Source organism: Argiope bruennichi, chromosome X1 (genome assembly GCF_947563725.1).
Source record: "Argiope bruennichi chromosome X1, qqArgBrue1.1, whole genome shotgun sequence".
NCBI lineage: Eukaryota > Metazoa > Arthropoda > Arachnida > Araneae > Araneidae > Argiope > Argiope bruennichi.
The window spans coordinates 9,639,170-9,652,264 of NC_079162.1; the positions used below are offsets into that span (position 1 = coordinate 9,639,170).

General features: G+C 26.5%; 1 protein-coding gene across 2 annotated transcripts in view; it reads right to left on the reverse strand.

Annotated features, from left to right (window-relative positions):
* The window catches only part of LOC129958974 (glutamate receptor 1-like), a 210,457-nt gene extending 201,859 nt beyond the window's left edge, over positions 1-8,598 (reverse strand). For both annotated transcript variants that reach the window (XM_056071734.1, XM_056071735.1), the window contains exon 1: positions 8,302-8,598. In XM_056071734.1, the coding sequence (XP_055927709.1) occupies positions 8,302-8,389 (88 nt within the window). In that variant the 5' untranslated portion in view covers positions 8,390-8,598. The remainder of the gene's footprint in view (positions 1-8,301) is intronic.
* Between the last annotated feature and the right edge of the window lie 4,497 nt (positions 8,599-13,095).

Consider the following 13,095-nt stretch of genomic DNA (forward strand, 5'->3'; position numbering starts at 1 on the left):
AGACTAGCATATATTTAATTATTAAATAAAAACATTCTATAATAGCGTATTCTATTGTTAATTCAGCTCTATTTTGATTCATGTGGCATCAGCATAAAGTGCTACAAATGAAGCAATGTTGCATTATTGCTGATCTTAAATTGTGCATTTCCACTGATTTTTGTAATCACACGACAGCTTTAAAAATATTTTTAATATTTTATTTTAAATCCTATCCTAAGTATTTTATTTTATATTCTATCCTATTTTATATTACTATAAATTGCATTTAATTAGTTAAATATTATTCTGCATTTACATTTGAGTTTATTTTCACTTTGAAAAGTTTGCTCTCTTTAAAATATTTTGAAATATTACTAAGACGAATCCTTTTACTGATTTAAGGCGAAAAGATTTCTGTTGAACTGAATACTGTGTATTTCCAATTATTTTAGAATATGTAACTGAATCTTTATGCAACAAATATTAAATCAGTTGTATCTTTAATCTTGTTTCAAAAAGCAATTCAAAAATTATCCAATAATAGACTACATTGTAAACAGATATTTTTAAGAATTAATCAAAATTTAATTGTATCAGAAATAAATTTAGAGCATTCTATCTTTTATTTTAATTTCGTACAACACAAAATATTTCCGAAAATTGTCTACTTGTTTAAATCCTACTTTCTGAACACCACCATACATGAATGAATGCAAAAGGATATGTGTAGTGTGGAATATGTAGCTGTGTAGTGTGGAATATGTAGCTGTGTAGTGTGGAATATGTAGCTGTGTAGTGTGGAATATGTAGCTGTGTAGTGTGGAAGAAGTTTCGCAGAGATAGCCAAGACATTATGTCATACAAATGTTACTGTATTAAAAAGTATGTTCTACAAAATAGATGCATACAAAGTATATCGTATCGTAAAGTGTAAACAGTATTTCGCAGAATTATATTACAAATACCATAATAGTATTTTGCAAATTTTTGAATTTGTTATGCTTCATTGGAATAACTGAACAGCAAATCAATTTAAAAATATTTATGATATTAGATTCTAAATTTTGATTATCCTAGTAGGGGTTATTATATATAATTAGCGGTTATAATATAACTGCTAATTATATATATTAGTTATAATATAACATATATATGCTATATTTAGTTATAATTTAGCTACGTTATATATTTTTATTATATAGTAAATTTATTATAATATTATAATATAGCATATTTATTTATTTAGTTATAATATAGTAAATTTATTTATTTAGTTATAATATAGCAAAAAGGATTTTAAAATCCGTTTTCCAAATGATTTAATTCACCAACGCGTGAGTTTGTAAACATAACTTTTAAGAATCTTGTGTAGTAAAATAATTCAATCTATTTGGAGAATAAATTAGAGAAATTCTCAAACAACAACCATTGCACTACTAGATGTACTAAAATTTACATTAACGGAAATATCCGAACTTAGTAAGTAAAAAGTTTAATTTTAAAAGGAATTTTTTTAAATATTACATATCAATACAGTAAGAACTATTTTTTGAATTTAGAAAAAAATCATCACATAGAAGCATTTTTTAATGTGGCTAAAGAAATTATTCTTTATTTTGTGTATTGGAATTATGCCCTTTGGTAAGCAATATACAAATTACAAAGAGCATTGTGAAATTTAACTCAATAAAAATAGTCAGGATTAGAAGCCCTTGAAGTAATACTGTATTTACAAAATTCAATTCCCAGAGATACTTATTTATGAAAAATTCTATCAAAATAAATAAACAGTATATAAAATGCCAAATACAGATCAGGATCCACATCAAAAATCAACGCAAATGACAAAGATGCAAATCATGATCTTGCGAGTACGATCTCTTTATTTGTAAAATTTTATTTAAAAAGCTCAAATAAAAATTAGAAAATTGAGTCATTTTTAAAACTAAATAATATATAAGCAAAAGTATCACTGCATGAAGCTACCCAATTTTATTGAAAGCATTTTAGAATCTCACTACTTGAATTCTTTGAAGAATGCATTGAATGAATGCATGCATGAAGAATGCATTGGATAAATGCATGCATGAAGAATGCATTGGATAAATGCATGCATGAAGAATGCATTGAATAAACAAACAGTAGTATAGAAAGAAAATTCTTCGAATAATGGGACTGCAAGAATTTATGCTTGTTATTATAAAGAATTATTTGTGCCTGAAAATTTTGCATTGACAGTCAAATAATTTGCAACTGATATTCAATGGAAAATAGAAAAATTTAAATGACGTTCATTGTTTTCAATCCTGAACACAAATTGGTTTCATTTAGAGGTAAAAATATATTTCAAAAAAATCCAACAAATTTATGCTGAATCGAAAAGAAATATTATCGGAATTTATATAAAATCTTATTAAGTTGTATGAAATATAATAATTCTATTTATCGTTATTTCAATAATGATAATGGTAGATTCTATTTGCAGAAATACTTCAATCTTTTAATGCGATGCTCATTTATTGTTCAGATTCTTTTGTATGGCTTCATTAGCAATGAAAAACTATTTGAACTATTTTCACCACTTTCCACATGCAAATATGAGTACAAGCGCCTAGCGTCTGCATCTGCACCTGCACCTGCACCTAACGTTAGTATAAATAAACGTTCATCAAATTTGGGATTTCGCATTTGTAGATGAAATTTAGAGCATACATCTCATTTCTTGTGCTATCATATTGCTGTTTCATTGGCTGTTCAAAAATAAGTAAAGACAATAATTGTAAAATATTGACAGGCTGACAAAAAAAAAAAAAAAAAAAAAAAAAAACCCTTAAATATCTCAAGGTCATATAATTTCCTTAAAAAAATTGCCATTTTGTTGTGGATAGTAATATTACTTTCTTCCTTGTATTAATTTTCCATCATTCTCCCTTCTTTTAATAATTTAAACTATGGAACTTCATTGGCAATGTTTTGATACTTTTGTTTTCAGCATTTGTCGTCTTATGTAGCATAAATTTAAAAAATAATAACTGCTGTTATAGATCTGTTTTCGCCAGAAATGGATTCGGAAAAACATAACAATTAATTGTCAATCAGTGCAAAAATTCCTTTACTACAAATTGAATAAACTACGGTATGCCAGATAATGACAATTACTAATTACCACTAAATTTCCACAGGTATATTGTAGCATTTAGTGAAAACAACAAGTTGGTATGAATAAGCAACAAACTATTTTACGCTAAAGCAATTGTGTCTATTCCATGAAATAAATAAAATATTTTCAGATGCATAAAATATTTTCGGAAATGAAATGAATTTTGAAGTAAACAAAAAACGGATTAGTGAAATAAATATTAATAACAAAAAATTAAAAGAAGCATTTAAGTTTGAATACATATACCAAACACTAGGCAATTAAATATATAAAATTATGTGTACATTTAGATTGCATAAAATCCATACATCTTATTAGAAAGATCTTTTATTAAAAAAAAAGATTCAAGCTCTGAATAAACTAAAAAATCTTCATACTTTTAATGACCATCGACTCTTTGAAGTTTTCTGGATCGATAAATTTATCGGGAAAAGTAATTCGCTTAATAAAGGAAACGATTAAATATTTGCAAACGTATATTTGAAAAATTAGCTGTCTGTTATATCTTAGAATATCATTAGAGATATTGTGACAAATTTCCAAGAAATTTTTTTTTTATTTGATGCTTTGCTTTCTTCTTAGTTAAAAGAACGCCATATTTAATCCATACATTTCTTTACTGAGAAGTATATCACAATTTTCTTCACACTTTGTGATAAGCAAAATTGTGTTACTGCGCTCGATTATTGAGAAAACTATCATTTGCATAAATTCAGATGTATTGCCGTGCATATTTTCTCAAATGCAAATACTATTTGTTTTAAAAAATAGCAGTTATTTTTAATACAGTTTCATTCATTATGAGGAAAAAGTTAAATTAAAATATTTATCTGATGATTATTCAGAAAATCACGGTATAGTTTGACGAAGAAAATCGCAGGAATTACGGCAAAGGATTTATTCTTATCAAAGATAACTAATATATTTTGTCCTAGCGATTAATTATTTCATTTTTTGACTGAAAATTAAAAGATTAGTATAAAAGATTTCTTTTGAAAGCACCCTGTTTTAAATTTACTCTTCAAATTAAATATTTTTTTCTCTAGAAATAGCCAAGCTTTTTTCAAAGCAAATAAGAAATGCATGATTTTCTTAATTGATTTTGTAGCAAACTCATTGAATTTTGTTTATTTTTCTCCAATCTGTTTTGCCCCAGTTGAAAAAAATGTAGGAAAGGATCCAGAATTTTTAAAAAGCAAAATTTCAAAATATTTTAGAATTTATAGATTTTAGATATACGTTTCCTTGAACGAAGTTTGTTTACAAAGTTCATTATCAGATTTAATAAATATATTAGCATACTTGTGCATATAATAAGGCATCAGAGTTTAGCGTGATGAAATATCCGTTGCTTAAAAAACATTATCTCAGAAATTTTAGAATAATTTATATTTTAAAGAATGCATGAAAAATAAAGGAAATTATCTTTCGGAAAAATTCTTCTTTTATGATGTCATGAATACAAAGTTTTAACTTTCGGTAAAGCAATATGTATCACTATCAAGTTTCTACAACACGTTTTAAAGCATATTTAAATAGAAAAACCTATAAATTAATAATATTAATATTAATAAAATGTTTTTATTTTTTCCACCCTATTACTTAGCTTTATTTTGACATGTACCTTAATCTTTCACTATAGACCGGCGGAACTAAATTTCAGTTGTAGAAATGATACAAAATACAAGTATATTAGACACTACCAAGTACAAAGCAGTAAACTTTTAGAATTCAATATCATTAAAAAAAACAAATAGAAAGGAGAAGCTATATTATCTGTGATTTAATTAAGCTTGTGAAATGTAACTTATTTAGTTTTGAGTTAAAGATTATAATCGAATTCAGATTAATATGAAAAGTTAATTGGCTGATCAGTTATTTGCTGTTACGGAAAACTGCAATTGAGACAAAAGTCCGACTAATATTATTCCTTAACAGTTAAAAATTGTTAGTGAGAAATTCCTTATCAGTCAGAAATTCACTAGAAAATTCATACATTTACTATATTATATAATTTCAAAACCTCAGATTTCATTAGATTTCGGGGAAGGTAGTTTCTTTTTCTTTATTTTTTTGTTTTGAAAATAGATCAATGCACAATATATAAAATAAGCTAATATTTCTCAGGAAATTGTAATTTGCTATAGTAGTGAAAAAACTGAACGGATATATGTACTACTTCAAGATGATTTTTATTATTATTTGATGAAACAATCGTATAATGACAAATTTGGAGTATAAAAACTTAAAACAACTGCATTTTTGTGGTTTTGGAAATAAACTTTTAACCTAACCTGAAAGTAACTTAACGAAAAGTAATCTTTTTGATTTTATAAATATACATATGGTATATTATTTGCATACAATATTCTTTAAATAAATCTCTTTATGTTTTAGAATCAGTGATTTACTCACTTTACATCAAAATAATAGAAATATCTGTCAATGAATACAAAAAAACATTTCAAAGGCATTGTCAAAATATTTTTTTTCTACAGGTTTGAATGAATTAATAGAAACAAATTAATTTATACAACGATCTTTTAGAATAGCTAACTTTTAAATAAACTTGTATGCAAAAAAGTTAAACTAAGGATAAATAAAAAAAATCTCAATTCTTAAAGTCCAAGTACTCCGCATGAAGAATAAATTTATTCATACATAATTCTTTAAAACTCAGACAATGAAGTAATTCAAATATTCCGGGAAGTTTCACGAATTGGGTAGAAGTAGTGAAAGGCTTAAGAATCTAGATTTCAATATTTTAAATAAGAGTGACGTATGCGATGTGTACGAGGAGATGTTTGGAAATATCTCTTGAATAAGAATCATATCACTTTTGAGGTTTTGTCGTGTTTCAAGAATTCCATGATATCGAATATTTTAATATTAATATATGGTAAAAAAAATGGGAATCTTTTAACAAAGAAGTGATTTCTTTGTAAATAATCAGTGTTTCCATATAGTGTGCGCTTTATATTTAAAACATATAGTTAAATTTATACATATCGTATCAAATGCTTTAAATACTTCTACCAAAATCATTTAAGAAAACTCAATTTTTTTCATTTAATTCAAATGTTATACCAGGAATATTTACAGTTTTCGAATCAAAAATAATATATATTGTAATTAAAATTAATTACAATTCTTTCCTTAAAAGGCGATAAACTAAGTAATATAATAGCTTAAACAAAGATGTAATCCAGATTTGAATAAATTTTGACAAACTGAACTGCAAAATATTTTAGTTTTTCACTTTAGTTAACTGTCTGCATAAAATACGTTTTTGCTGCATTTTCACTGAGAAACATTTCGGTTCCATTTAAAAATTTGGAAAACATCTAGGTAATGAGCAATATAATGGCAATATGTAGTAAAGTAAAACTAAAATATGTTAATAAAGGGTTATGAAGTATAATTTATTTTCAAAACTTACAATTATAAGAAAATATGAAACTCCTTTTGATTCTATATTTCATGTCTAATCTTAAATAGGGGAGAATGCTAAAATTAATAAGTCCTTTAAACTAATAGAATGTTAAAGTCTCTAATCTTCAAAATTAAAAAAAATAATAATAATAACCTTTAGACCAAAAAAATAATTAGGTTATTGCTGAAGTGTTTGGGAGAAAGTAATTATTCATGGTATTCTGTCCTTAGTTGAATTATTTATTTAATGTTTTTAATTCAATTAGAAATTGTGAAAGTAAATCTACATCAGTGTTGATCTTTTGCAGACGTGTTAATTTAATAATATTAATTATGATACTACTTAATGTTTATTAAATTTCGAAAGTGAGAAAGCAAATTAAAATGTTGCACCTTATTAAATCAATAGTTTTCCACTTATCTTGATTTAGATTAGTTCAATATCAATCAACGTTTTACCATATCAATCTAAAGCAATTCTCTGCTTTATTAAAATTATTGATTCCTTAACTTCGTGATGATGAGCCACCCATACAACTGATGCTGTATAGTTATCTGCAAAAATTCGAGTATACTGTTCATTCATTATGGCAGTGAAGATTTGTGAAAGCACCATATAAAAAAATTCCTACATTCAAAAGATATCAGATAAGTATTTGAAGACATCATTTATTTATTCAAAATCTATTTGAAATTATCTTAACGCTTTCCCTCTATTTAGAGCAATATTTCAAATAATCAATTCGTCCTGAATGAGGACTGTAAATAGTTATTTTATCAAATAAATTTCTTGCCATTATTAACTGATTTTTTTTAATTATTTCATTCCAGTAGCATAAGGTGCTCAAATGAAATATATTTTAAAATTTTAAAAATGTGTCACATCTTATAAAAAGAAAGAAAGTGTAACAAAAAATATAGTTTGAGCATTCCAACTCAAATAACGTATCGAAATGAAAACCTGACACTTCACAGCAGAAAATAAGTAATAAATTTTGGTCATCTGATTAGCTACATTAATCCGACTTGAATTAGAAGTATTCAAAAATCTTTTGAAGCATGTATTTTAAATGTCAGAAATTATCTGTTTCCGTATTTCTTTCAAAGAGGCGTGATCAAGGTTACAATTTTATGCAGCTTGACTGATTCGACTATTTCAAAAAGTTTTTTTTAAATCAATATCTATTGAGATGCGTTTATGTTTGAGACGCATGCTCTTCAGATTTTTTCAAAATGTTATTCATTAAACAATTATCTATATGCAATGAAGAATAACACGCATAATCAAATAAGGCTCATATTTAAAAAATGAATCGATAGAATTTTATCTAAATTCACATCATTCATTAGAAATAATTTTAAGAATAATTCATTCCATTCATTTCTTCTAAAAACCATAACTGTATTAATACATTCTGAACCTGTTCGCTGATAAATTGAAAGCAATTTCTTCATATAATCAATGAATTATATTATTTTTAATTTTAAAGGCTCTTTTTTTTTCATTCTGAATAAAAGGCTATATTAAAACTCAAAGAGCAAAATGTCCTCTTTGATATCATAAAAAATGAATAAATAAATAAATAAAATATTTGAACTTAAAACTTTACAGCTGATTCTCGAATTTAGAAATGTTAGTATACGAAATATTGAATGTCTGGAGCACGTGTTTTATGAAAAGGTTGAGAAATTTTGTCTCCGAATTAAGTTCAATAAAACATGCTTACCAATAGGAATCTTTTCAGGTACTGGCCGAACCAGTGCAAGAATGCAAGTAAAACACAATAACTTCCACAAAAGGAACATTCCCTTCATTTTAAGTATTCTGTTTCATGCTTACAAAAGTTTTCTATTTCAACCTAAGAAACACATTTTTTTTTGCATTCCATTATTTCGTATTGTACGAGCGCAGAATTGGTTGTTTTCTTCCATTGCTTTCATCAAGTGAAATTTCACGAACTCCTCGTGCCTAACAATTCTGACTCTTTTTCACATTGTGCAGAGCGCACTGGAAGCGGGTTGAACTCTCCTCTACCGATCTGCTTCTGCTCTCACTCAATGGGATGGGCAATTCTCGAACAGGTTAGCGACTGCGCATTCTCCGCGGACCCCTCATCGCCAAGTCAGAAGGTTACACGGGAAAAGGAGGGTTTTACTTATTCGCGCCAGTAATTCAAGAGGTTCGAAAAGTAACGTGCACTATTCAAAATGTAGCTGCAAATTGCCACCGTGCCCCTCTTAAAGCAAATTTCATTTTGATTCCATGTTGCCAGATTGGAAGCCGTACAAAAATGGCTCACCCTTTCAACCTTTTTTCTGAAAATTATTCTTAGTGTTCAATGTGTTAAATTAATATTTTGTGAAAATATTATTTCCGACATGCAGTACTTTCTTCTTTATAATCAAGGAATAATTACCTATGTAAGCATATTTTTGTCCAAACTAATTTGATTCAAATAATTAATTCGAAATCAAAAGTATTGTAAAAAGAGAGAGATTATGTGATAGTATCTGTTTATACTAAAGTGATAAGAATTTTCTTTATTAAAGTTTGAATAAACTTTATCATTACTTCAAATCCTATCTGAGGAGTTATTTCAGAAAAGGAAAGAAGAGAAAAAACAATTTTCTCAATATAGTTTTAAAGCTATAAAATGCTCGAAGATATTTTTCCTGAATTATTCGTTTTAACATTTTATGTGTATTTTATTTTTAAATGACTATGTCTGCAAACGGTATTAGATATTGTGTTCAAAAGGATTATCAGTTTTCACGCGAGTTCTGTTAGGAAAAGTAAATAAAATCAGAATATATATATATATATATATATATATATTTAAAGCCTTTAAGCCTTATTCTTTATAACTTGAAGGAGGTGTAAATCTATGTTGCAGTAATTTAAAAGTTTCAAATAAAAAAAAAGTAACAAATTAGTTTGCTTTCGTACTATAATATACAGTGTAAGAATATTGGAGAAAAGGTCTTGATAGTAATTCTGTTTGAAGGAAATCACTAGCTCAAATATTGGTTTTTAAATTTTTAAATAAGAATTCGCGAGTGATTCTAACCCTTTAGTGCTGAAAAAAAATGTTTTTCCTTAGATTTGTTTAAATATCTTGGTAGAATATAATTGGTTTCTTTTTGAGCCCAAAATTTACTAAAAAAAATGCTAATAATCTGGAAGTTTAACTGAAGTAACTGAAAGTTTCTGTAGAACTTACGCAAATTTCACATACAGTAATAAATAAATAGGACTGTTTATCATAATTTTAAACAAAAACAATAATAAATTTTTATACGGGAATAAACTTTAGAAAGTATTTAACTGATTCTGTTTCCCCTATCATTTTTATAAACATTTGTAAGAAACTAAGAAACTGAATCGAATGCTCAAAAACTTACGTAAATTTCATATTCAGTGATAAATAAATTGTGCCTTTTTTATAATTTTAAACAAAAATACGAATCAATTTTCATACGGAAATAAACTTTAAAAAATTATTTTACTCATTCTGTTTCTCCTGCCATTTTTATAAACACTTGTAAGAAACCGAATCGTATGCACACAATTTTTAGAAATTAGAAATTATTCTGATACATTTTATAGAGATATTGAAAAAATGTTGAATTGCGAGCAAGATTAATTAAATTGCGACTGAAATGTTTCTATTTCCCTTTCCGACGATGGAAGCTTTTCATTCATTGAAATAGCTTGTTTTTTTAGAAGTCTAGGTAAAGTTAGCAGAAATAACCACTTTTCTAAAATGAAGAATCTATTTTGATTCAGCACGAAAAGAAAAAAAAAGTGAATTCCACCCAATTTCAAAATTTGTAATTTTCTTACTGTTAGCTCCGAATTCCTATTGAAATCTCCGTAGTTTCGTTTGTATTTTTATTCCGATCCTCTTCTTTTGTCGTATCGCAATAAATAACTCGAATTTGAGGAATTTATTGTTCTCCAAGATTCGAACCTAATAACGCCTTCGATTTTTCTGAAACACTGCCTCGTACTAACATTTTGAAGTCTAATGGAAGATTCTTCTTCAACCCTTCAACGAGTATAAACTGCTCGTTTACTGAATTCTTGTTTAGGTCTGTACTTGTCTTTAAACGAACTTAACTTTTGTTAAACAGAAAAGACTCATTCTACATCGAGGTTTCTTAGGTCACAACTACTTTAACAAAAGTATTGAATTGACGGGAAAAGGAGTACCAATAAAGTTTATATATTAATGGTAAGTGGTGCTTTCTTGTGTTTCAACAAAAACTGCTTATTTTTCGATTAAGAGGTGTAGATATAAAGTAATTAAAAATTAACTTCACGGGCTGTAATCTGGTTGCGGGAATAGTTTTCTTTTTCTTATAATATAAAAAGCGCATCTAACACATTTAATTCATTTTTATCAGCACTTTCAAACGATTTCAATGTCCTCAATATTTCAATTAATTTAAATGATAAGCAATTTAATTACAAACAAGTGAAATATTACAAAGAATGAAAGGATGAAGTAAAAGATATTATCCAGACATATTAAGATATCAAATTAAAAATGTAGGTATGCCTTTTTCAGTGTATAACTATTCAATATGAAAACGTCAATTACTCAGGGAGTTATCTCTAAAAAGATGAATCGATATTTCGCTTTCCTTAATTTGATTTCCTTCGTTCTTAATCACTAAGAATAAAAAAATATTCGTACATTCTCGTCTACGAATAATGCAAAAACAGTACAGAAGAACGTATACCCCCTTGGAAATAGAAGAAACCGTAAACGAAACACAATTTCGTGAAATTTATATCATGTTGCATAGAAAATTTCAGGGGCCCGGTATAAATTTCATCATGAAATTGCCATTGAAATTTATATCATTCTCCATAGAATTCAAGTGAGTCTAGAATTCTACGCAGCAGAAACACAATTATGATTTTTTCATAATATTATGGCTAAGAAGAAAAAACAGAGTAATAATAGATGAAAAAAGTGTCTAAATTGTTTTCACATATGTATACAAATTTTAAGATGCAATATCAATTAGTTGGAAAGTTTGGATCACCATCATACATTTATATTTGACTAAGAATGAAATGTTTTCATTTGCTGCTTGATTTTAAATATTATTTAGCATTTTAGGAATGGAAGAAGTTAAAATATACCACATCTTAGGGGAATTTTTTCATTTATTAGCAGTTAAATGTAACCCTTATTAATGTATTTGTTAAACATGTCTGTATCTACGAATGAAATGTATTATTTGTACCATAAAATATGTTTAAATATTTCAAATCAAGCTACGATTTGGTCATTCTTCCAGACTTATTAAGAAAACTGATTTTCCTGTAGTGTTTCCTCATTATTTTTTTAGTATACACATCATATGTTAAAGTAAAAAGTGACAAAATAAATCATTTTGATTCAATTACTTTTAGTAAGAAACATTTTTTAATGTAAAAACATTATTAAGGCTGGTTTCGTTCGATATCATATGTTATTTATTATTAGTTAATATCATATGTTTTGATTTGTTGTATTTTAATGCTTGCTTTCTTAAGACACCATGTTTTTCTTTATGCTATTATAGGTATTTCAATGTTATTTGCTCTGATTTCCTTAAGTTTCATTTCCCATTTTAAATTCAAACTCAGTCTTAGCCATCTATTGCATCAATATATATATACTGCTTGATTCAGTATAATAGTACATGCGAATGGCACTGTTAAGCACCAGAATAATATGAGATATTTATTAAAAATAGTTTTAAAAAAATTGGAGCGTATTTATTTAGAATGTTGACTTGAAAATGAATTATGTATCTGTTTATGTTTCTTCGCTTGTGAATAGATACGTCGAATCCAAAAATGAATAGAAAAGAACTAATGTAAAACAATAAAAACGCAACTTTTTAAATCTGAAATGTTATGGTTTATTTTATGTTATGCTGTAGACGAGTTTCTTTCATGTGATTCATTTTTAAAAGAATTCTGAGTTTTCAGTCATAGTAAACTTAAATGAATATCAGAAATGGATTTGAGACATTAAATAACAATTCTTTTAATGATTCAAATTTTTGGAAGAAGGGCAATGACTTTGTTGTTGTTATTTTTAAAATCTTCCAAATAAATATTAATTTCAGAGTTGTACAAATTTGCTTTGAAATTAATAATTCATTTTGAATACCTTTGCTATATGAAATTTATTTATTTTTTTACATTCTCTTTTTTCTTTGCTGTCTGTTTCTTTCTTAAAAAGGTTGAAAATTGAGATGGATTTTTATGTAGAAGATTAACCTCCATCAATTTGAGTTAACCCTTTCAAAATATGATAATATTTAAATATATGATAATATGATAATCTTACTTTTCAAAAATTGTAAAGGGAAGGGTTATAGTTAAAAAGGCTATGAGAATTGAAATTTAAAAAAAACAAAAAAACTGTTCTCTTTTAAAAGGCACCGACATTGTCTTACAGATGGATTAGTTAGTTTTCATTTATGATGTCACTATAAAATTCTGTTAATAAGAC